Below are 26,146 nucleotides of genomic sequence, written 5' to 3'. Positions count from 1 at the left end.
CACTCTCCACTTTCACTTTCATCAAGAGGCTTTTGAGTTCCTCTTTACTTTCTGCCATAAGGGTGGTGTTATCTGCATATCTGAGGTTATTGATATTTCTCCCGGCAATCTTGATTCCAGCTTGTGTTTCTTCCAGTCCAGCATTTCTCATGATGTACTCTGCATATAAGTTAAATAAACAGGGTGAAAATATACAGCCTTGATGTACTCCTTTTCCTATTTGGAACCAGTCTGTTGTCCCATGTCCAGTTCTAACTGTTGCTTTCTGACCTGCATACAAATTTCTCAAGAGGCAGATCAGGTGGTCTGGTATTCCCATCTCTTTCAGAATTTTCCACAGTTTATTGTGATGCACACAGTCAAAGGCTTTGGCATAGTCAATAAAGCAGAAATAGATGTTTTTCTGGAACTCTCTTGCTTTTGCCATGATCCAGCAGATGTTGGCAATTTGATCTCTGGTTCCTCTGCCTTTTCTAAAACCAGCTTGAACATCTGGAAGTTCCTGGTTCACGTATTGCTGAAGCCTGGCTTGGAGAATTTTGAGCATTACTTTACTAGCGTGTGAGATGAGTGCAATGGTGCAGTAGTTTGAGCATTCTTTGGCATTGCCTTTCTTTGGAATTGGAATGAAAACTGACCTTTTCCAGTCCTGTGGCCACTGCTGAATGGGAAAGACTAACGATCTCTTTGAGAAAATTAGAGATACCAAGGGAACATTTCATGCAAAGATGGGCTCGATAAAGGACAGAAATGGTAATGACCTAACAGAAGCAGAAGATATTAAGAAGAGGTGGCAAGAATACACAGAAGAACTGTACAAAAAAGATCTTCATGACCCAGATAATCACGATGGTGTGATCACTGACCTAGAGCCAGACATCCTGGAATGTGAAGTCAAGTGGGCCTTAGAAAGCATCACTATGAACAAAGCTAGTGGAGGTGATGGAATTCCAGTTGAGCTATTTCAAATCCTAAAAGATGATGCTGTGAAAGTGCTGTACTCAATATGCCAACAAATTTGGAAAACTCATCAGTGGCCAAAGGACTGGAAAAAGTCAGTTTTCATTCCAATCCCAAAGAAAGGCAATGCCAAAGAATGCTCAAACTACCACACAATTGCACTCATCTCACTCATTAGTAAAGTAATGCTCAAAATTCTCCAAGCCAGGTTTCAGCAATACATGAACCGTGAAATTCCAGATGTTCTAGCTGGTTTTAGAAAAGGCAGAGGAACCAGAGATCAATTGCCAACATCCGCTGGATCATGAAAAAAGCAAGAGAGTTCCAGAAAAACATCTATTTCTGCTTTATTGACTATGTCAAAGCCTTTGCCTGTGTGGTCACAACAAAGTGTGGAAAATTCTGAAAGAGATGGGAATATTAGATCACCTGACCTGCCTCTTGAGAAATCTGTATGCATGTCAGGAAGCAACAGTTAGAACTGGACATGGAACAACAGACTAGTTCCAAATAGGAAAAGGAGTATGTCAAGGCTGTATATTGTCACCCTGTTTATTTAATTTATATGCAGAATACATCATGAGAAATGCTGGGCTGGATGAAGCACAAGCTGGAATCAAGATTGCCAGGAGAAGTATCAATAACCTCAGATATGCAGATTTATGCATATCTTATGGCAGAAAGTGAAGAAGAACTAAAGAGCATCTTGATGAAAGTGAAAGAGAAGAGTGAAAAAGTTGGCTTAAAGCTCAACATTCAGAAAATGAAGATCATGGCATCTGGTTCCATCACTTCATGGGAAATAGATGGGGAAACAGTAGAAACAGTGTCACACTTTATTTTTCTGGGCTCCAAAATCACTGCAGATGGTGACTGCAGCCATGAAATTAAAAGACGCTTACTCCTTGGAAGGAAAGTTATGACCAACCTAGACAGTATATTAAAAAGCAGAGACATTACTCTGCCAACAAAGGTCCGTCTAGTCAAGGCTTTGGTTTTTCCAGTAGTCATGTAGGGATGTGAGAGTTGGACTATAAAGAGAGCTGAACACTTAAGAATTGATGCTTTTGAACTGTGGTGTTGGAGAAGACTCTTGAAAGTCCCTTGGACAGCAAGGAGATCCATCCTAAAGGATATGAGTCCTGAGTATTCATTGGAAGGATTGATATTGAAGCTGAAACTCCAATACTTTGGCCACCTGATGTGAAGAGCTGACTCATTAGGAAAGACCCTGATGCTGGGAAAGATTGAAGGCAGGAGGAGAAGGGGATGACAGAGGATGAGATGGTTGGATGGCATCACTGACTCCATGGAGATGAGTTTGAGTAAACTCTGGGAGTTGGTGATGGACAGGGAGGGCTGGCGTGCTGTGGTCTATGGGGGTCCCGAAGATTCGGACATGACTGAGCGACTGGACTGAACTGAATGGAGACACAGACATAGAGAATGGTCTGGTGATCACAGTAGGGGAAGGAAAGCGTAGGACAAATTGAGAGAGTAGCTATCATATGCAAAATAGAGGCTGGCCAGGTGGCTCAGTGGTAAAGAATCCACCGGCTAATACAGAAGTCATGAGAGATGCATGTTCAATCTCTGAGTCAGGAAGATCCCCTGGAGGAGGAAATGGCAACCCACTCCAGTTTTTGCCTGGAAAATTCAATGGAAAGAGGCGTCTGGTAGCCAAGTCTCTGGGATCACAAAGAGTCAGACACGACTGAGCGACTATGCACAACACATGCAAAAAACACAACTACCAGGAAGCTGGTGTATAACAGATGGAGCCCAGCCCAGTACTCTGTGACCTGCATTGATAGGTGAATTCTTTGCCACTGAGCCACCTGGGAAGTCCTTAACTCTCCCTAAAATGCTTCAAGTTCAGTTTGTCTGAAATTGAGCTCATCATCTTTTTCTGCAAATGCTCCTCCTCTGTAACTCTCCTAATGAATGGCCCCACTGTCCTTACTCTTGCTGCTCAAGTTAAAATCCCAGTCATCCTAGACGCTTGCCCCCACCCTCAAACTCCACAGCATGGATGAGTCACCAAATTGTGTCAACTTTATTGCCAAAATACGTCCTGAGTTGAGCCCAATTCTCCGCTCCTATTACTAGGGTCTTAGAAACTCATTTTATTTTCCACCTGGATTAATAACAATAATATTAAAAACTAATATTCACCACCATTTTCACATGCCAAATGTTGATCGATTACTGTAGCAGACACTTTACATACTTCATCATCCATAGTCTTGAGAGCCATCTATCCTTGATGGAGAGGATCATCCATCCCTGTTTTCAGATGAGAAAAACAGAAGCTCAGAGGCACTTAATAATAGCCTAAGTTACACAAAGATTTGAGACTGGTATGTAGACTGAGGTCTGTCTGACTCCAAACCCTGGGCCTTTTCTACTCTCTAAACTGCAGTGGTGCCCTACCTGGTCTTCCTGCCACGTGTCTTATTCCTTTCCAATATCTACTGACTGAGGGGTCTGTTTTTACAATGAAACTCTGATCTAGTCTCTCCTGTGTGAAATCCTACAGTAGTTCCCCAGTGTCTTCAGAATACAATTCCAATTCTGTAACAAGGCTTTCCTGGTGTGCCACTTCGCCCATTTAGAGACCTGCCTCCCTCCCTCCAGCCACACCTATCTCTCTTTTGTTCCTAGAGCACACCATGCCTGCTCATTTAGTCATGCTGTATTTCGCTCTGATTCCTCTGCCAGTGATGCCCTTCTGTAAGCCTAGACGCCTCCCCTTCAGCCTCTTAGATGCTCTTGGACCCAGCTGCTGTCCAAGTTGAGTTTAGCTGGTCCTCCTCTGGATGCCCAAAGTGCTAGTGATTACCTCTAGCACTGAATTTTTGAGTGGTTGCAGCAGTCATTGATTGAACACCTACCAAAATGCAAGGACTCAGGGTGGGCTCTAGTGATTTAGGAATCAGTAAGACATGTTTCAGGCTTCCTCAGTGGTGCAGTGGTAAAGAATTTGCCTGCCAACGCAGAAGATGCAGGTCTGATCCCTGGGTTGGGAAGATCCCCTGAAGAAGGAAATGGAAACCCACTCTAGTATTCTTGCCTGGGAAATCCCATGGACAGAGGAGCCTGGTGGGCTGCATTCCATAGGGATGTAAAGAGTCAGACATGACTTAGCAATTCAGCATGCACAAGCACACATGTCTTGCTTTCAGAGATTTACTTTAATGAGAGAGATGCATAGCATAGTAATACTACAAGACAGTAATGTAGTCATGCTACTACAATACAGGATAGTAATGTAATAATGTAATGCTACATTGGGGCTTCCCACATGGTGCTAGTGGTAAAGAATCCAGCTGCCAGTGCAGGAGATGCAAGAGACACAGTTTCAATTCCTGGGTTGAGAAAATCCCCTGGAGTAAGAAATGGCACTCCACTCCAGTATTCTTGCCTGGAAAATTCCATGGGCAAAGAAGCCTGGTGGGCAGGAAGAACAGCTTGTTCATGTCTACAACCCCAGGGCCTGGAACGATGTCTGGGACGTGAGGGTGTCTGTAAACGCTGGCGTGCAGCATGTGTGCTCAGTTGGGTCCAACTCTTGTGACCCTGTGGACTGTAGCCTGTCAGATTCCTCTGTCCATGGGATTCTTCAGGCAAGAATACTGGAGTAGGTTGCCACTTCCTTCTCCAGGGAATCTTCCCAACCCACGGGACTGAACTCGAGTTGGCAGGCAGGTTCTTTACCACTGAGCCACCTGGGAAACCCAAACACTGACAGTTTGAGCTAAGCAGACAAACCAAGGCCACCAAGCTATCTCTGTGAGCATACACGGCTATCTACAGGCACGCTCTTCACTTTCATGAGTGTCTTTTCCAGACTCTAATATGTCCAAGTCATTGTTTTCCGTATTTTCATGAGGTCCTCAAAGTGTACTCCAGCAGGGAAGGAAACTAACATCAAAGGTTGCTCAGCCTAGTGGAACACAGGATAGGCACTTAAGGAAAACAGTGCCTGTGTCTTCCAACAAGAGGCCCTTACAGCCCTTTATCATGGGCTGCTGTGGCCTGTCTTGCCAATATGAGCAAGCAAAAAGACAAGTCAGCCTTATTTGTGATTTGTGTAGGTCCTTAGGGCAAGGCAAGTTTTGGCAGCCCTTTTGATCAAGGGTCCCTGTGTAGAAACAAGGCCCCCTGAAGTCATTTTCCTCCTACTATTAACCATCCAAGTGACACAGGCAGGAGGGAACAGGGCAAAGTGGAAAGGCTTAAACAGGATTTTTTTTTTTTTTTTTAAAGAAAGCTTTCTTTTATTCAAAACTCTATGGTTACTTGTCTACGGAGCAGCATTTCCACCTCCTCTCACCTTGGAGAAAAAAGTGCAAGATGCCTAGGTGATGAAAGTGGAGGTAAGAGGTAGAAAAAAGAGGCACTGATCCCCAGAGCAAAGAGCGTCTAACTGCTTCTAGGTTCTCACAAGTCAAGGCCTCAGATATCAGGCAAGGGAGAGGGAAAGGGGGAAGAACGTAGAGGAAAGGGCTACTCCCACCCAGACAACAAGAACCCACACACCTGTACTTTCTTTTTTGAAAATTAGGTTTTCGAATTGGCTTTGATGATAATATGACCATCCTGACACTGTCTGGAGCAATGGTGAAGGGCTCAGAGTCCAGGGGCCTGGATCCAATGCCAGATCTGCCTTTTAGCTAAGGGTGGGATTCTGATTCCTCCTCTAATATTGGCCTCAGAGGATAGTTACAGGATCAACACAATGAAGGGATATAAACCCTTTAACACGGGTTCTGGCACCAACTCCCAGGTGCTTGTACTGCAACTGACCACTAGGAACCGCCTATGGGACCACTTTCCATGGAGGAAGAATGTTCCACAAAGAGACTTCCTTTCCCTTGGCCTCCATTCCCTGACCCCTGGCTAGACTGAGTCTTCCTCTGCATCTGTATTTTCTCTGTTGCAGAACTACTCCATGTGCTGTGCTGGTTTTCCTGTCTATCTCCCCATTCAGGGCATGAACATACTGAGGTTGAAGATGTGACTTTCATGCTAGTGCATTCGTTTATTGTTTATCACTCACTAAGTATCTCTTAGTGAGTATCACTCGCCCTCTGCAATGGCCCGCACTCTATCTGTGGAGTGTACTTCTCTCTGATTCCAAATAAATCCACTTCTTACTTATCACTTTGTCTCTCACTGAATTCTTTCTGTGATGGTACTATGGGTTTTGGCTGGGTTTGAGCCCCAGCACATGGGTTTGTCAGGCGAGTGTATGCTCCTTGGTTCTGTCTCATCACAACAAAGATTTGGAGCGGCGGACATTAAAACCCTCGATTTCTCAAGAGGCAGGAGTGGTGGCTGCGCCGGTGCAGGAGGGCCTAGAGGAGCTATTTCACGTTCAAGGTCAGAAGGGGCAGCAGTTAGGAGATACCCCTCGTCCAAGGTAGGTAGCATCGGCTGCACTTTGCTGGAGCAGCCGTGAAGAGATACCCCACACAAAGGTAAGAGAAACCCAAGTAAGACGGTAGGTGTTGCAAGAGGGCATCAGAGAGCAAACACACTGAAACCATACTCACAGAAAACTAGTCAATCTAATCACACTAGGACAACAGCCTTGTCTTACTCAATGAAACTAAGCCATGCCTGTGGGGCAACCCAAGATGGGCGGGTCATGGTGGAGAGATCTGACAAAATGTGGTCCACTGGAGAAGGGAATGGCAAACCACTTCAGGATTCTTGCCTTGAGAACCCCATGAACAGTACGAAAAGGCAAAATGATAGGATACTGAAAGAGAAACTCCCCAGGTCAGTAGGTGCCCAATATGTTACTGGAGATCAGTGGAGAAATAACTCCAGAAAGAATGAAGGGATGGAGCCAAAGCAAAAACAACACCCAGCTGTGGATGTGACTGGTGATAGAAGCAAGGTCCGATGCTGTAAAGAGCAATATTGCATAGGAACCTGGAATGTCAGGTCCATGAATCAAGGCAAATTGGAAGTGGTCAAACAAGAGATGGCAAGAGTGAATGTCGACATTCTAGGAGTCAGGGAACTCAAATGGACTGGAATGGGTGAATTTAACTCAGATGACCATTATATCTACTACTGCGGGCAGGAATCCGTCAGAAGAAATGGAGTAGCCATCATGGTCAACAAAAGAGTCCAAAATGCAGTATTTGGATGCAATCTCAAAAACGACAGAATGATCTCTGTTCGTTTCCAGGGCAAACAATTCAATATCACAGTAATCCAAGTCTATGCCCCAACCAGTAACGCTGAAGAAGCTGAAGTTGAACGGTTCTATGAAGACCTACAAGACCTTTTAGAACTACCACCCAAAAAAGATGTCCTTTTCATTATAGGGGACTGGAATGCAAAAGTAGGAGGTCGGGAGGCACCTGGAGTGACAGGCAAATTTGGCCTTGGAATACGGAATGAAGCAGGGCAAAGACTAATAGAGTTTTGCCAAGAAAATGCACTGGTCATAACAAACACCCTTTTCCAGCAACACAAGAGAAGACTCTATATATGGACATCACCAGATGGTCAACACCGAAATCAGATTGATTATATTCTTTGCAGCCAAAGATGGAGAAGCTCTATACAGTCAGCAAAAACAAGACCAGGAGCTGACTGTGGCTCAGACCATGAACTCCTTATTGCCAAATTCAGACTTAAATTGAAGAAAGTAGGGAAAACCACTAGACCATTCAGGTATGACCTAAATCAAATCCCTTATGATTATACAGTGGAAGTGAGAAATAGATGTAAGGGCCTAGATCGGATAGATAGAGTGCCTGATGAACTATGGAATGAGGTCCGTGACATTGTACAGGAGACAGGGATCAAGACCATTCCCATGGAAAAGAAATGCAAAAAAGCAAAATGGCTGTCTGGGGAGGCCTTACAAATAGCTGTGAAAAGAAGAGAAGCGAAAAGCAAAGGAGAAAAGGAAAGATATAAGCATCTGAATGCAGAGTTCCAAAGAATAGCAAGAAGAGATAAGAAAGCCTTCTTCAGCGATCAATGCAGAGGAAAACAATAGAATGGGAAAGACTAGAGATATCTTCAAGAAAATTAGAGATACCAAAGGAACATTTCATGCAAAGATGGGCTCAATAAAGGACAGAAATAGTATGGACCTAACAGAAGCAGAAGATATTAAGAAGAGATGGCAAGAATACACAGAAGAACTGTACAAAAAAGATCTTCACGACCCAGATAATCACAATGGTGTGATCACTCACCTAGAGCCAGACATCCTGGAATGTGAAGTCAAGTGGGCCTTAGAAAGCATCACTATGAGTAAAGCTAGTGGAGGTGATGGAATTCCAGTTGAACTATTTCAAATCCTGAAAGATGATGCTGTGAAAGTGCTGTACTCAATATGCCAGCAAATTTGGAAAACTCAGCAGTGGCCACAGGACTGGAAAAGATCAGTTTTCATTCCAATCCCAAAGAAAGGCAATGCCAAAGAATGCTCAAACTACTGCACCATTGCACTCATCTCACACGCTAGTAAAGTAATGCTCAAAATTCTCCAAGCCAGGCTTCAGCAATATGTGAACGGTGAACTTCCTGATGTTCAAGCTGGTTTTAGAAAAGGCAGAGGAACCAGAGATCAAATTGCCAACATCCGCTGGCTCATGGAAAAAGCAAGAAAGTTCCAGAAAAACATCTATTTCTGCTTTATTGACTATGCCAAAGCCTTTGACTGTGTGCATCACAATAAACTGTGGAAAATTCTGAAAGAGATGGGAATACCAGACCACCTGATCTGCCTCTTGAGAAATTTGTATGCAGGTCAGGAAGCAACAGTTAGAACTGGACATGCAACAACAGACTGGTTCCAAATAGGAAAAGGAGTACGTCAAGGCAGTATATTGTCACCCTGCTTGTTTAACTTATATGCAGAGTACATCATGGGAAATGCTGGGCTGGAAGAAGCACAAGCTGGAATCAAGATTGCTGGGAGAAATATCAATGACTTCAGATATGCAGAGGACACCACCCTTATGGCAGAAAGTGAAGAGGAACTCAAAAGCCTCTTGATGAAAGTGAAAGTGGAGAATGAAAAAGTTGGCTTAAAGTTCAACATTCAGAAAACGAAGATCATGGCATCCGGTCCCATCACTTCATGGGAAATAGATGGGGAAACAGTGGAAACAGTGTCAGACTTTATTTTGGGGGGCTCCAAAATCACTACAGATGGTGACTGCAGCCATGAAATTAAAAGACGCTTACTCCTTGGAAGGAAAGTTATGACCAACCTAGATAGCATATTGAAAAGAAGAGACATTACTTTGCCAACAAAGGTTCGTCTAGTCAAGGCTATGGTTTTTTCTGTGGTCATGTATGGATGTGAGAGTTGGACTGTGAAGAAGGCTGATTGCCGAAGAATTGATGCTTTTGAACTGTGGTGTTGGAGAAGACTCTTGAGAGTCCCTTGGACTGCGAGAAGATCCAACCAGTCTGTTCTGAAGGAGATCAGCCCTGGGATTTCTTTGGAAGGAATGATGCTAAAGCTGAAGCTCCAGTACTTTGGCCACCTCATGCGAAGAGTTGACTCACTGGAAAAGACTCTGATGCTGGGAGGGATTGGGGGCAGGAGGAGAAGGGGATGACAGAGGATGAGATGGCTGGATGGCATCACTGACTCGATGGACATGAGTCTCAGTGAACTCTGGGAGTTGGTGATGGACAGGGAGGCCTGGCGTGCTGGGATTCATGGGGTCACAAAGAGTGGGACATGACTGAGCGACTGATCTGATCTGATCTGAAGTATCTCTTACATGCTGTGGGGAAAGGCGTGTCACTAAGTGGTAAATAAACTAGTGAAATCTGGGAATGACCTATAGAAGCACTTATATCAGTTGTCCAATCAGCAAACATATGCACCTAGCCCCTGAGGTGTGTTTTGACAAAACATTTTTGGATCAAAGAAAAGGACTGCAACTGTGAACATGATTCCCAGCAAATGTATCAGCCATGACAGTGATCTGCTAGGTCACATGCTGGATTTTATAAAAAACAGACCTGATAGAGAGTGCCCTAGCTCTTTCTCTTGTCTCTCTCTCTCTTGCTTTCTTCCTCCCTAAGTCCAGAGAAACTTAGCAATTACTTTTCAATTCAGACAGACTTTTGGCTTCTCTAAAGGTAATGTTCAAAAGTCCAGACTCAGGAAGAGGCATCTGCACAGTTTATTAGCCAGGGCTTTGAAGGAAAAAACAAACAAACAAAGAAACAAACCTACAACCACTGAGCACAACCTTGTGACTCTGGTTTCTTTGCTTACTGGACACACTGTCCCTCCCCCTGGACTCTGGTTCCACTCCCATAAACAGAAGGGAGAGCCACCATTCAAAGAGCTCAGCTTACCTGAGCCCACTCCACTATCTCCCAACATACAGAAACAGATTCCTGGACTGCTGGAAAGTCAGAGCCATCTCCCAGACCCATCTCTTGTCCTCCAGTCACCACATACCTGTGCATCTGTCAGGCCCTTCTTTAGCTATGTACCAGGTACATACAGCTTTCTACCTGTCACGCTCATGATTACCAGTCCCCACAAACCCAGCAAGCTCCTACTTGAGAGGTAGAAGAGGTTAAGAGGTACTACCTAAGACGGCAGCCAAGCTTGACATCAGAGGCCTGGAAACATAGTGCTGGGCCTGACATTCCCCTCCTGGGCTAGTTAATCTTCTAGATAAATGCCTCAGTGAAAATACAAGTGATGCTCCCAAAATCTTGAGCCTTTTACTCCAGTCATTAGCCCTTGAGGGAAATGTTTTTCAGATCAGTCATCTGGTGACCCAGGAAAGGGGATAATGCCAGAGGCATTACCACCAAAGGCAGTAAGAGTCCGGTCTGAAGTGCTACAAGGAATCTGAGTGGTCTGTAACACATCGATGGACAGGGAAGTTCTCACCCTGCTCCATCCTCAAAAGCAGCCTTACTAGAGTATTTCTGTGACCTCCTAACAAAACCTCAAAGCCTTGCACATACCAGGCAACCTCACTCCACTAAAGTCTGAGGGACAACCTGCCAAAACAAGCAAACTCAGGGAGACCACAACTGTCTGCGTCACCTGTGAAAGAAGCCAGAGTGCACAAATGTGCAGGTATTTGTGTAAGACAGTCTGGCCTATACAGCAAGTGGCCAGTGGACCAGCAAGGGAGGGGTACAGCTTTCAGCTTTCAAGGCAGGGCTACATTCAGGGAAAAGGATCTCAAGTTAACAAAGTGATCAGCTGTAACCTAGTATCCAGGGTCACACATAACTCATATAAGTGGTCAGTGACAGGTTCCAAATGTGGTTCTCAAAAACTCTGTGCAAGTCATTCAATTATCTTAACAAGTTTTATCTTTACTATATAACACTTGGAGAAAAAGCATACTCTGAATCACCAAGTATAGGCAGGAGATCCACCTAGCGCCATTCATCCATTCATCCCACATTCACTGATTTAACACAATACTGATGTGCTATACACAATGCAAAACACAAAATGCTTAGAAGCTGGAGTCAGGTAGCTCCTAACTCGTCCTCGGCACCTCTCACCTCCAGCAAGTGTGCTGATTCCATGGGCCCATACTCAAAGAGTGAATGCTGTTCTGACCCTGCCCTGGCTCACAAAAGGCTCCATTTAGCATCAAGTTCATTGGTGCTGACCTAGAACTGTGACAGGAGACTGACCCCAATGTCTTGTCCCTCTGAGACTGGGTTAGGGGCAAGATGGAGAGGAAAGGAACAGGAATTGTAAGAAGAAAGGCACAGTCTTAGATCACAAGGTGGAGCAGTTGAAAAACCCAATAGACTTTGGCTGTTATCAACGTACACAACAAATCCAGCTCATGTTTATATAGCATGTACTATATGTGGTTTAAGCCCTTTACCAGAATGTGTTTTACAGTCCAGATGTCTGGTGAATCCTGGCCTACATTAGCTGTGCGACTTTGGGCAAACTGCTTGGCTTTCCGGGACACCATTTCTTTGCCTGGAAAATAGGATAATACTAGTTGGACACGACTGAGTGACTTCACTTTCACTTTTCACTTTCATGCATTGGAGAAGGAAATGGCAACCCACTCCAGTATTCTTGCCTGGAGAATCCCAGGGACGGGGGAGCCTGGTGGGTTGCCGTCTATGGGGTCGCACAGAGTCGGACACAACTGAAGCGACTTAGCAGCAGTAGCAGCAGCAGTACTAACTTAATAGGGTCCTCATAAAAATTAAATTAGTAAAAATATAAAATGCTAAAATTGAACCCTGTCCTGGCACTCAGTGCTAATATGAACAATTATTATCCCACTAGTTAATAACACTCATCTGCAGAGAAGGCAGGCTATTTCTTCTTGTTAATAAGGTTTTGAGAGACTGAGTCAATGTCTGAAGGTCACAAAGTGGCAGAACTAGAATTTGAATGCAGGCAGCCTGATTCAAAAACTTGCAAGTTTAACCACCAGCATGAGGACAGAACTGTGCTAGGTTCCAGGTAGACCAGTCAGGGGATGAACAAGAGATCCCTATAAAGCACAGTAAACTCTACAAGAGAGATACATTAAAAGAAAAAATGGGAGATGATGGCCGGGGATGGGGTAGCAGGGAGGGATAAAACCAAACCACCTGTAGGGGCTGAATTTTGCTTCACCCACCACAGGACTTGAGATCTGGTCCCAAAGAATAATGAGGAATTTGCCAGCCATGGAGAAAGATGGATGTTCCAAAAAGTCAAGACCTAGAATACCAAAAGAATAGGAAGTTGGGTGGAATAGAAAGTGCATACAGGAAGTGTCATGAGATGAATTTGGGAAGGTAAATTGAGGCCAATGTGAACAGGCATGTAGGCCAATGTCTGAGGTTAGATTTTATTCTGTGAGACAGTGAATCTCAAATTTTAATATGCACAGGATCTACCTCGGTGCTCGTAAAACACGTGCAGATTCTCGTCTCTTCTGTCATCTGGGGATGGAAGGACACTAACACTTCCATGTTAAGAGCCAAAAATGTGTCCAGACATTGCCAGATACCATTTGGGAGACAAAACCGAAACCCTGGTTGACAGTCTCTGTTTTAAATCCTCCCATCCCTACTTTTCAGACACAGAAAACTGCAGAAAGGCCCCATGCAGGATTTAAATGCTAGTGGTCCCACTCTAGGGTTTAGGTTAGGCAACAAGCCGAACAGTCTTTTGGGGAGAGAGACTCAAGTCATTCTTCTGGGGAAGAATTACATATTTGATGACAGACTGGATGACAGGCAGAAGATACAAGAGTGAGGTTTCAAGTTGAAACTTCAGTGCTTTCCACTGAATTGTGAGGATAGTAGGTACTAAATAAATCATTTGGATTTGAATAGAATCAAGATGTATTTGCTCAAAAAGTAAAAAGCCTGGTCCCATGTAGTATGACCCAGGGATAGGTGTTGGTATTCTGCTCAAACTGGATAGAGGAACTCTTTCTAGGGCAGGATGTGGGGATGCTTGGTACAAACCTGCTGATTCCCAAATCCTGACTGGATCCCTTCCCATCTGCATAGCCTTGGCAGCATTACTCACCCTCTGTGCATCTCACTTTGCCCTTTTGTAAAATAGGGATAGGAGTCCCTACTCAGAGGCTTGATGTGAGAACTCAGATAGTTAATAAGAGCAAAATGGCAAGCTAACACAAAATGGTTTCCTCCCCTCTCCTTCCAAATCAGCCTCCTTACCTCCACCCTCACATATTCAGTGAATCCCATATTCAGTGCTCATCCCCACCCCCACACCCTAATCCTTGGGAAACCCAGTCAGAACTGCAAGAAGCTGACTACACTTCTCTCCGTGAGCAGAGCATCCCCTCTAAGGATTTTGGGACCACCAACTACCTTTTCACCCCCCCCCCCATCCACCTTGATTTCAGGGGCCACCAAAAGCATGCAGCAGACTGAGTTCCTGGAAAGGAGTTTGGTAAATGTCAGATATGCAGATGACACCTCCCTTATGGCAGAAAGCGAAGAGGAACTAAAGAGCCTCTTGATGAGGGTGACAGAGGAGAGTGAAAAGGCTGGCTTAAAACATTCATAAAATAAAGCTATGGTTTTTCCAGTAGTCATGTATGAATGTGAGAGTTGGACCATAAAGAAGGCTGAGCATGGAAGAAATTATGTTTTTGAACTGTGATGTTGGAGAAGGCTCTTTTGCACTGCAAGGAGATCAAACCAGTCAATCCTAAAGGAAATCAACCCAGAATATTCATTGGAAGAACTGAGGCTGAAGCTCCAATACTTTGGCCACCTAATGGGAAGAACCAACTCATTGGAAAAGACCCTGATGCTGGGAAACATTGAAGGCAGGAGGAGAAGGGGACAACAGAGAACGAGATGGTCGGATGGCATCACTGACTTAGTGGACATGAGTTTGAGCTCTGGGAGATGGTGAAGGTCAGGGACAGGGAAGCCTGGCGTGCTGCAGTCCCCGGGGTCGCAAAGAGTCGGACAAGACTGAGCCACTGAACAACAAAACCATATCAACTAGAGCCAAGGAAATTTCGGACAGGGCTGCATCTGGCAGGTCCGAGGTCAAAGCCAGTCACTGTCGCCGCCTGGGAACTAAGCCCCTGGTCCCGGAGGCGGAGGAGAGAGGCGCAGAGATTAGGCAAGAACTCGCTCTCCGAAGCCAGGCTGCATAGGCAAGGAGCGGAGAGTTCTTGGATCCAGAAAAAGAAGCAGGGATGCGGGGTAGGAAGCACCAGCAAAGTGAGAAGAGAGAGAAAACAAGCTCCCGTAAGCAAAGTTCCTTGGGGGTACCCAGGCTACAACACCTGGGCAGGGGGTCAGGAACAAAGCAGCCCTCTCAGGTCAGAAGTGCTCTACGTGTTTCCGAAGCAGGGGTGTTCAGGGCACGCCACGGCCCTCTGGGGATGCCAGGCGCCCCTACACCCTGAGCGCGCTCAACCGCAAAGCTTACCTTCGCCCGAGCAGCCAACGCGCACTTCCGGGGTCCTGGCTCCGGGTGCTGGGGGCGGAGCCGGGGACCAGGAGCCGATCACTAAGAGGAGGACGCAACAAAGCTGTGGCCAAGGTTTGGGCTGGCACTGGCGATTCGGAAAGAAACCCCAGTGGAGACCTGTGGGCACGGGGTCCCGGCCTGGGCGATCACGGGCGGCGGTGGTAACCCCAGCAGACGCAGGAGGACCACGATTCTGTGGGAGGAAAAGGTTGTCTCATTTCCTTCAGTCTGCCCCCTCCACTCCACCCACTTTGCTCTGGACCTGCCCTCCCTTCCCCTCCCCTTCCCCAAACCAGCTACCCGTAAGGGCGCTGGAAAGACCTGAAACCTAAATGGCTGCGGCTCGCGGCGCCTCCCCCCGCAGCAAGTTAGTTCAAGCTTCGAAACTCTTGCCTACTGCGCGCACTTCTAACAGTCCCCAGGGCCCTGAAAGGTTCTCCGTGGGCTGTCCCCACCCTGCCCCAGAGTTCTTCCCTTTTCCCCTGCTGGGAGGAAAGAAAAAGAATGTGAAGGTCACTCAGTCGTGTCCGACTCTTTGCGACCCCATGAACTGTACAGTCCATGGAACTCTCCAGGCCAGAATCCTGGAGTGGGTAACCTATCCCTTCCCCAGGGGATCTTCCTGACATAGGAATCCAACCGGAGTCTCCTGCATTGCAGGCAGATTCTTTACCAACTGAGCTATGAGGGGCGCCGTTGCTGGGACCAGCCCAGATTTAAAAGCTGACCTCCAAGCTGCTTGCAGCATCCCATCCTCTCCTTCCTGTCCTCTCGCTTGCTTTGAGCTTTTTTTTTTTTTTTTTTTTGCGGGTGGGAGGGAGGGTTCCTTTTTCTGATCTCAGTTCCCTTTGATATCCAACCTGTGCCCCCGGCCGTGGAAGCCCAGAATCTGAATCACTGAACCACCAGGGACATACCTGAGCCCCTAATTACGCTACTTCCCCCCCCTCCCCCGCAATGATGACGTTTAAACCCTAATGCATAATCTCGAAAGAATTCATTTTGATGAGGAGAGTATTTGATATCTTTGTTTGGTTTTGCTCATTCAAATTTGGGATTTTCTTTCTTAAATTCAAGGACTGTTTTATTTAAGAGCCTGATAAGTGCTAAGCTGGGCTCTAGGAACTTAGAAAAGAACCAGTAGGGCATGTTGTTCTTGGACAATTGTAATATGTGTCTAGTGCAGATAGAGTCCCAGGGTTTCTGTGGTCTCTTACAAGATAGGTCAAGTACTGGAAGAGCTTTCTACAGAGTAAAAAAGGCATACACAGAGCTAAGAAGGAATGGAAAACTCCCATCAGAAGGTGGTCTATCAGAGAACACAGCCAGGATGGGGAGTGACGGTAGATGAATGTGAAAGAGAATGGTGACCAGTCTACCAAGAAAGAATTAAGAACTTGTCAACTACAGATTGGCACTTGCCACGGGTGCTTGAGCTTCCCAGGTGGCACTAGTGCTAAAGAATCCACCTACCAATGCAGAAGACTCAGGAGATGCAGGTTCAATTCCTGGGTTGGGAAGATCCCCTGGAGAAGAAAATGGCAACCTACTCCAGTATTTTTGCCTGGATAATCCCATGGACAGAGGAGCCTGGTGGACTACAGTCTTTGGGGGTCACAAAGAGTTAGACATGACTGACTAAGCACACACACACAAACACACATACATGAGTGCTTGCCATTTGCCTCTACAAGGATTAAGTCATTTGTTGCTGCTGACTTTCAACATCCCCTGAAGGAGTTCAGGGTGAGGAGCAGAAATGAGGCAATCTGTGCCCCAGGAAAACTGACAGGAAAGGTTTTCAGATAGTTAGATATTCTCAGGAGCTGATTTTTATGAGCCCAGTTCTTGCATCTCCTCCTATCTAGAACACTAAAATCCTTCATGGTGACACTGTTCCTCAGGACTAGAGAAGGCTTCACAAGACTAATAGAAACCTTCTGGAAAAATAATGTGTTTCATTGACATATTCCCTGTTCACAAAAAAATCATATATACTGACCTTTCCCCCTCTGCCTCTTTGGAGCAGTTTCTCAGAGCTATGTGAGGTGCTGTCTCCTGGCTGCAGTCCTCCTTTTACTGAAGATAAAACTTGCAACTCTCACATTGTGCCTTTAAGTTGACAAGCTACAGAGAACAGTGGGCTGGCATTGACAAGAACTAGTGACCAAGAGCTGATAGGGTACAGATGAGTGCGTGAAGTAAAGAGGCAATTTCCAGGCCTCTGGCTGGACAAACTGGTGACCAGTGGATGACCAGAATCCAGAGCACCTTCTGGGGATATGATTTCAAGTGTGATCTGGGGACTGGCATTATTAACATGAACTGAGAGTTTGTTGCAAATGGGAACTTTGTAGCCCCATTTGACCTACTGAATCAGAATCTGAGTTTTAACAAGATCCCAGATAATTCAAATGTGCATTAGAATTTCAGAAGCACTGATCTCTAGACCACTGACTGTGTATAAGAGTGACTGGATATTAGACTGTGGAGCTTTTTAATTAGAAGCACCTGGAGAGCTTTAAAAACCAATATGAGGCCCCCAGACCCCTGCTCCTACAAATGTTTATTTAGTTGGTCTGTGTTAGAGCTCCAAAATCAGTGTTTTAAAAATGCTTTTCAGATGATCTAATACAGTCAGAGTTAAAAAGCACTGTTCTAGACATTCAAATGCTACTTCATTTAACCTTGAAGGGCACCTCTTCAGAAAGAAAAGAACACCTATGTGTAAATGACAATGTAAAGACCAATTATCTCACCCTTGTACAGAGGCAACCGGTCTGCTGGAAAGGGCCCTTGTTTCCTAAACTAATCAGGGAATCAGATTCTAGCCTCAGATGGCCTCTGAAGTACTGTTCCAAACTTGGGGCCTCAGGCCTCTCAGGCTTCAGTTTCTTATCTGTAAAACACACAGATGACTAACTCTAGATTTCATACCTTGGCTTGAAAGGTGCCATGATCAGAGCTCTTTCTAACTTGCTAGCTTTATCAGCAGGCAAATGGGAAAGTGATGTTCAGAGGTGGGTTTTCCTGATAAAACACTCTGTGTGCAACTGCCATTCATAAGCACCAGAGATCAGAAAATTATGTGCTGAACAAGGGCAACACACATAAGTGATGCTCAGTAAATGTGTACTAAATGTATAAATAAATACATGAATAAATAAATATCATTCATAATGGTGGCATAGACTTTCCATGAATTGGCCCTAACCCAGAGCATATTCACTTGCTTCCTAATCTAGAGGAAGGACTCTGGAATCTGGAAGCCCTTTGACCCATAAACCTAGCTTAGGATTTAAAACTATTTCCTGGTGGCTCAGCAGTAAAGAATCCACTGGCCAATGCAGGAGATGCGGATTCAGTCCCTGGGTGGGGAAGATCCCCTGGAGAAAGAAGAGGCAACCCACTCCAATATTCTTGCCTGGGAAGTCCCATGGAAAGAGGAGCCTTGTGAACTACAGTCCATGGGGTCGCAAAGAGTCAGACACAACTTAGCAACTAAAAAACAACAAAAATAAAACCTTTGTTGAATGCTTAGTACACACCAGGCATTGAGCTAAATGCTCTGCTTAGGATAACCTCATTTTGTTATAAGGAAGAAGATACTGTTGAACTTCTACAGCACAATTAGTTTCAGGAATCATAGATATAAAGGGATGAGGGCAGCCCCTAGGGCAGCATCCAGGGCAGCCCCTGCCTCTGGTTGTGCAACTGGGCATATATGGCCAGAGAGCCCTCTTGGGGGTCTTAGGGGTCACTCTCCAAAGAGCATGCTTCCATAGAGACCAACCTGAGGGAAGGGGTTTGGAGTGACTGCTCCAGGGCCAGATAGGAACTGATGCTCCCAGAAGCTATCTCAAGAGATCTCTGGACTGTATGGTTAAGCCTTGGAAAGGGACTCTTCAAAGCTTGCACCTGTTTGAACTTACTGTCTTGCTTACTTACCAAAGCCAAACCCTGCCACAGTTCTTTTCACATATATTTTTCCTAACCCTTACAGCATCCTGACATGTTAAGTACTCTTGTTTTCATGTTTTATAAGTGAGAAAGCTGAGATGTCATTAAATGAAGATTTGTTTGTCCCTGCAATCCAAGTTTCTCAAGTGGTACACTTGACCACCATCATTGTTCACATTGATCACCACCCTTTTACCCCCACACCACCATTTTGATAGAAAGAAGAGTTCTTATTTCAGATCCCATTCACTTGTCACAGTTATACTTCATCAAAACTCTCTGTCCCCCTTTTTCCCATAAGTAAAATAAGTTGTCCTTGATTGCCTGTCTACCAAGACACTATGCATGGCTTGGGGCTTCCTCTGTGGCTCAGCAGTTAAGAATCCACCTACAATGCAGGAGACATAACAGGTACAGGTTCAATCCCTGGGTCAGGAAGATCTCCTAGAGGAGGGCATGGCAACCCACTCCAGTATTCTTGCCTGGAGAATCCCATGGACAGAGGAGCCTGGTAGGTTACAGTCCATAGGGTCGCAAGGAGTCAGACATGACTGAAGCGACTTAGCAAGCAAGCAAGCAATGCATGGCTTGATCCTCCATAACCTGAGATGAGGAGAGAGAAACTACAGACTATGATGAGAAACCAAACATATTGGGGAGATTTATCCCAAGATGAGAGGGTTCAGTACATCATTAATAGCACAACTATCATAAAAGAGGGAATCTTCTATTTTCCATGTCTGTGCATGCGTGGTTAGTTACTTCAGATGTGTCCAACTCTTTGTGACCCCATGGACTGTAGCTGATCAGGCTCCTCTGTCCATGGGATTCTCCAGGCAAGAATACTGGAGTGGGTTGTCACGCCCTCCTCCAGCGGATCTTCCCAATCCAGGGATTGAACCTGTGTCTCTTATGTCTCCTGCAATGGCAGGCAGGTTCTTTACCACTAGTGCCATCTGGCATTCTGTACAATTTAAGACTTTAGACTGAATGTGAGGAGGGGCTATTAAGTCCCTATCCTAGACCATGGCAGATACTCAGTGGCTATCTTATGAAGCTACTCCCCTGATTATGGGACTGCTGGACTGGCATTAAGGCTGAGTTAGACAGGAACACAATCTGGGGTTGAGAGCCATAGGATGAGCCAGGTAGGAGCAGAAGCAGGAGGGAGTCCATACGCACAGACATGGCCTGTGGCTCCAATTATAGGCAGGGGTGGGGAAGTAGAAGAGGAAAAGTGTTCATCCTGGGAAACCAGAATCTGAAGTAACTACTTCATGCATGGGTCCAGGCCCAGAGCTGTGAACTAAACTCTTATTGTAAGCACTCTTGCTGATGTGAGTGTCAAAAGCTTGGGCCTCCATGCAGAGTATGCTAGGCTCCCAAGGTGCTGTTGGTAAGAGCAGGGCTCCACCATCCTGCACACTGGTGTCCTGGTTAGCAGCAGGACATCTTGACTCATGGAAGAGGTCCAGTCCCATGGGCATCCCGGTGGTGCTAGTGGTAAAGAACACGCCTGCCAATGCAGGAGACGAAAGAAATGATGGTTCAAAGACAATCTCTTTAACAAGTGGTGCTGGGAAAACTAGTCAACCACTTGTAAGAATGAAACTAGAACACTTTCTAACACCATACACAAAGATAAACTCAAAATGGATTAAAGATCTAAACATGAGACCAGAAACTATAAAACTCCTAGAGGAGAACATAGGCAAAACACTCTCCAACATACATTACAGCAGGATCCTCTATGACCCACCTCCCAAAATATTGGAAATAAAAGCAGAAATATACAAATGGGACCTAATTAAACTTAAAAGCTTCTACACAACAAAGGAAACTATCAGCAAGGTGAAAAGACAGCCTTCAGAATGGGAGAAAATAATAGCAAATGAAGCAACTTACAAATAATTAATCTCAAAAATATACAAGCAACTCCTACAGCTCAATTCCAGAAAAATAAACGACCCAAGCAAAAAATGGGCCAAAGAACTAAACAGACATTTCTCCAAAGAAGACATCCAGATGGCTAATAAACACATGGAAAGATGCTCAACATCACTCATCATCAGAGAAATGCAAATCAAAACCACAATGAGGTACCATCTCATGCCAGTAAGAATGGCTGCAATCCAAAAGTCTACAAGCAATAAATGCTGGAGAGGGTGTGGAGAAAAGGGAACCCTCTTACACTGTTGGTGGGAATGCAAACTAGTACAGCCACTATGGAGAACAGTGTGGAGATTCCTTAAAAAACTGGAAATAGAACTGCCATATGACCCAGAAATCCCACTGCTGGGCATACACACCAAGGAAACCAGAACTGAAAGAGACACGTGTACCCCAATGTTCATCACAGCACTGTTTATAATAGCCAGGACATGGAAGCAACCTAGATGTCCATCAGCAGATAAATGGATAAGAAAGCTGTGGTACATATACACAACGGAGTATTACTCAGCCATTAAACAGAATACATTTGAATCAGTTCTAATGAGGTGGATGAAACTGGAACCTATTATACAGAGTGAAGTAAGCCAGAAAGAAAAACACCAATACAGTATAATAACGCATATATATAGAATTTAGAAAGATGGTAACCATAACCCTGTATGCGAGACAGCAAAAGAGACACAGATGTATAGAACAGTCTTTTGGACTCTGTGGGAGAGGGAGAGGGTGGGATGATATGGGAGAATGGCATTGAAACATGTATATTATCATATGTGAAATAAATCACCAGTCCAGGTTCAATGCATGATACAGGGTGCCGGGGGCTGGTGCCCGGGGCTGGTGCCCTGGGATGACCCAGAGGGATGGAATGGGGAGGGAGGAGGGAGGAGGGTTCAGGATGGGGAACACATGTACACCCATGGCGGATTCATGTCAATGTATGGCAAAACCAATACAATATTGTAAAGTAATTAGCCTCCAATTAAAAAAAAAAAAGAAATGAGGGTTCAATACCTGATTTGGGAAGATCCTCAGGAGAAAGAAATGGCAACGCACTCCAGTATTCTTGCCTAGAGAATCCCATGAATAGAGGAGCCTGGCAGGCTATAGTCCATAGAGTTGCAAAGAGTCAGATATGACTGAAGTGACTTAACACAGTCCTCAGAGCCCCCCTTTTTTTAACGCAAAAGAGAAATGGTAGTTTTAACTCTCAGTCAGTGGAGGCTGTAGCATTTCTTCAGCACCACTAATGTCATGATGCTAGGATTTAGTAGGAGATTCCAAGTCCACATCATTGTGGAGCCCTGTCAATCAACTTAAACAAGGACTCCAGACACATTTTTGCTGCTTCCACTTCCCAAACTCTCATCTGTGTTTGCATGACTGCAATTTGATGATTTTACACAAAGCTCATTGTGGCGAGCCTTTACTGATTCTGGGTTTTGCCTCAAACAAAAATATGACCTCAAACTTTGGTTATTTCCATTTTACTGATGAGGAAATTAAGGCACAGCACCCAAAGGGGGACAATGAAACTAAGGTGAGACCTTCAGGCCCCTATGATTTTACCCCCAAATGATGTAGGTAAGATACTGCACTATGCTTGCAGTGAAATAGGTCCAAACGTCCTCACTCAAAATCATCTGGCCTCTGTAGCCTATTTACCAATGTGGTTCAATTTATCTGGCATTTCCTGGACACTACCTGCCTTCACAAAGAATTTTCCTAGACATCAGAGGCATGTTATACTCAACTCTTAACCTGGAGAATATTTTATTATTTATTTATTTTGGGGGGTATAGGGTACTTTTATTGATGGTACAGGACAAGGCAGGTCTCCCTAAGCCCCTCCCCTTCCTCAGGGCCTTGGGGATGGAAACCGTGTGGAGGTGGGGAGATTCTTAGTGTGATGGAGGATCAAGGTGGGGCAAGGTCTCCCCAGCAGCTGAGGAGCTCTCTCTTCCTCTCGTGCTCCTGCTGGGGCTGGGGGTCTGGGGACCTTACTCCTTGGAGGCCATGTGGACCATGAGGTCCACCACCCTGTTACTGTAGTCAAATTCATTGTGGTACCAGGAAATGAGCTTGACAAAGTGGTCGTTGAGGACAATGCCAGCCCTAGCATCGAAGGTAGAAGAGTGAGTGTCGCTGCTGAAGTTGCAGGTGACAACCTGGTCCTCAGTGTAGCCTAGAATGCCCTTGAGGGGGGCCCTCTGACGCCTGCTTCACCACCTTCTTGATCTCATCATACTTGGCAGGTTTCTCCAGGCGGCAGGTCAGATCCACAACTGACACATTGGGGGTGGGGACACAGAAGGCCATGCCAGTGAGCTTCCCATTGAGCTCAGGGATGACCTTGCCAATGACCTTGCCAGTGCCAGCAGAAGCAGGGATGATGTTCTGGGCAGCCCCTCGGCCATCATGCCACAGCTTCCCAGGGAGGGCATCCACAGTCTTCTGGGTGCCAGTGATGGCATGGACAGTGGTCATGAGTCCCTCCACGATGCCGAAGTGGTTATGGATGACCTTAGCCAAGCGGGCCAAGCAGTTGATGGTGCAGGAGGCATTGCTGACAATCTTGAGGATGTTATTATACTTCTCGTGGTTCACGCCCATCACAAACATGGGGGCATTGGCAGAAGGTGCAGAGATGATGACCCTCTTGGCGCCACCCTTCAAGTGAGCCCCCGCCTTCTCCATGGTAGTGAAGACCCCAGTGGACTCCACCATGTACTCAGCACCAGCATCACCCCACTTGATGTTGGCAGGATCTCACTACTGGAAGATGGTGATGGCCTTTCTATTGATGACGAGCTTCCCATTTTCCGCCTTGACTGTGCTGTGGAACTTGCCGTGGGTGGAATCGTACTGGAACATGTAGACCATGTAGTGAAGGTCAATGAAGGGGTCATTGATGGTGATGATGTCCACATTGCCAGAATTAAAGGCAGCCCTGGTGACCAGGCGCCCGATGCGGCCGAATCCATTCATTTCGACCTTCACCATCTTGTCTCAGGGATGAGGCTGACACAGCACGGAAGTTGTGGCTATCTGTCGAATGGGCAGGAGCAGAGAGCTGGAGAATATTTTAAAATTTCAAGCTGGGCTCCAAACCAACTGAATCAGAATCTCTAGGGGTGGAGCCCATTTTTTTAACCTCTGCAGGTAATTAAAATGTACGGTCAGGATTAAGAAGCCCTTCTTTAGGAAAGGCAGAGACAAAGCCTAGATCCTAACAGATGAGGCAAACAGTAAGGTGCTCTGTTTAGTAATGGATGATCACCAGAAGCCATCAAGAAAAGGAAAATATAAAAATCTCTCTCATGACTGAAGCATATTAAGATAACACCAAACTAACAAAAATCCCTGGACTTATCTCAGTCTTGAGCAGGTGAGGTCATCAACACATGCTGAAGAGTAGGAAATCTTGTTCTGTCCTAAGAAAGTACAAATGATTGAAATCAGAATTCTTGTCCTTTCTCTTATGACACTGCTATTTACAAGAATCATTCATACATCAAGCACTTATAATTTCAGAAGTAGTAAATGATCTCTAAGAGTCAGAGCAAGACAGTAACAGAAACATGTAAAGGAAAGACAAAACTTTTGTTGTTCATGACTTTTGTTGTTCAGTCACTCAATCCTGTCCAACTCTTTGCAACCCCATGGACTGCTACACACCAGACTTTCCTGTTTTTCACCATCTCCCAGAGCTTGGTCAAATTCATGTCCATTGCATCAGTGATGCCATCCAACCATCTCGTCCCCTGTCATCCTCATGAGCTTATGAGAGGCTAATGGATGTGCAGACAGACATCAATGTCTGTCAGTGGGGATTTTATACGACAGCAGTCACCATTAATGATGTCACATTAGGAAAATCAGGAAGCTGAGAATTTTTTAAAATGTTCTACCCTATAGTCTTTTCATATTTATTAATCTTAACAAAAGTAAGATTGTTTAAATAATCTTGTTTAATATTGAACAGTGTTTAAAATATTATTTAAAATATTACAGGATGCAAGACAATTTCTTTCTCTTTGTTTCTTGCTTCCTTTTTTTCTTCTTTTTTTAAAAATCCACCTTTTCACTTTTACCTTTACATTCCCTGGAAAACTAATAAAATTTCTGTTAAGGCCCATGGATAGTCATTAACTAGGTGACATTTAAATTCAGCTCATAACTTCCCACTGAAACGATGCTAGTCATGTGATAGATATTTAGGTTGGTGCAAAAATAATTGTGGTTTTGCATTATTGAAATTTGCTGTTTGATATTGGGTTACATTCTTAAATAAATGTGGTTATATATCATTTTAATGTGCATTTCTCATTTTATGTTTTTTTGCTAGTGACTTATTACTTGCTTATTACTTATTACTTGCTGTTTATTTTACATTTATTTTAGATTAGGGAAATTATGTTAGACAAAAAAGCAAATTTGAGAGATTTTCTTACTTGAGTTCAAAATGGATCTTAAAGAAGCAGAGACAACTTGCAATATCAATGATACATTTGGCCCAGGAACTGCTAACAAACATACACTGTAGCGGTGGTTCAAGAAGTTTTCAAAGGAGACAAGAGCCTTGAAGATAAGGAGCATAGTGGCTGGCCATCGGAAGTTGACAATGAAGATTATTGAAGCTGATCCTCTTATGAGAAGTTCCCAAAGAACTCAATGTTGGCACTTCTGTGGTTGTTCAGCGTTTGAAGCAAATTGGAAAGGTGAAAAATCTCAATCAGTGGGTACTTTATGAGCTGACTGAAAATTTTAAAAAATCATTTTGAAGTGTCATCTTCTCTTATTCTTTCTATGCAATGAGGACGAATCATTTCTCCATAAGATTATGACGTGCGATGAAAAGGGGATTTTATATGACAACTGGTGACAACCAGCTCAGTGGTTGGACTGAGAAGAAGCTCCAAAGCACTTCCCAAAGCCAAACTTGCACCAAAAAAAAGGCCACGGTCACTGTTTGGTGGTCTGCTGCCCGTTTGATCCACTACAGATTTCTGAATCCCAGCAAAACCATAACATCTGAGAAGTTTGCTCGGCAAATTGATGCGGTGCACTGAAAACTGCAATGCCTGCAGCCAACATGGGTCAACAGAGGGGCCCGATTCTTCTCATGACAACGCCTGGCCGCATGGCACACAACCAGCGCTTCAAAAGTTGAATGAATTGGGCTACAATGTTTTGCCTCATCTGGTATATTCACCTGACCTCTCACCAACCAACTACCAGTTCTTCAACATCTTGATACCTTTTTGCAAAGAAAACACTTCCACAACCAACAGCATGCAGAAA

The 26,146-nt window shown here is 44.9% G+C and overlaps 1 protein-coding gene and 1 pseudogene across 2 annotated transcripts in view; both read right to left on the bottom strand.

Annotated features, from left to right (window-relative positions):
• Positions 1-20,376, bottom strand: part of EVA1A (eva-1 homolog A, regulator of programmed cell death) — a 91,913-nt gene extending 71,537 nt beyond the window's left edge. The window contains exons 1-3 of the mRNA XM_027554453.1: positions 20,145-20,376; positions 17,689-17,828; positions 14,888-15,143 (exon numbers count right to left, since the gene is read on the bottom strand). Of these exons, the coding sequence (XP_027410254.1) occupies positions 14,888-15,143; positions 17,689-17,828; positions 20,145-20,376 (628 nt within the window). The remainder of the gene's footprint in view (positions 1-14,887; positions 15,144-17,688; positions 17,829-20,144) is intronic.
• A 2,449-nt stretch (positions 20,377-22,825) lies between these two features.
• Positions 22,826-23,860, bottom strand: LOC113901239 (annotated as a pseudogene). The gene has a single exon (XR_003513369.1). The product of XR_003513369.1 is annotated as a glyceraldehyde-3-phosphate dehydrogenase pseudogene (transcript).
• Positions 23,861-26,146: the final 2,286 nt, after the last annotated feature.

This window comes from Bos indicus x Bos taurus, chromosome 11 (assembly GCF_003369695.1).
Source record: "Bos indicus x Bos taurus breed Angus x Brahman F1 hybrid chromosome 11, Bos_hybrid_MaternalHap_v2.0, whole genome shotgun sequence".
NCBI classification, from domain to species: domain Eukaryota; kingdom Metazoa; phylum Chordata; class Mammalia; order Artiodactyla; family Bovidae; genus Bos; species Bos indicus x Bos taurus.
Note: the sequence above shows the minus strand (reverse complement) of the source record. Positions and strands in the feature narration are given on the sequence as shown.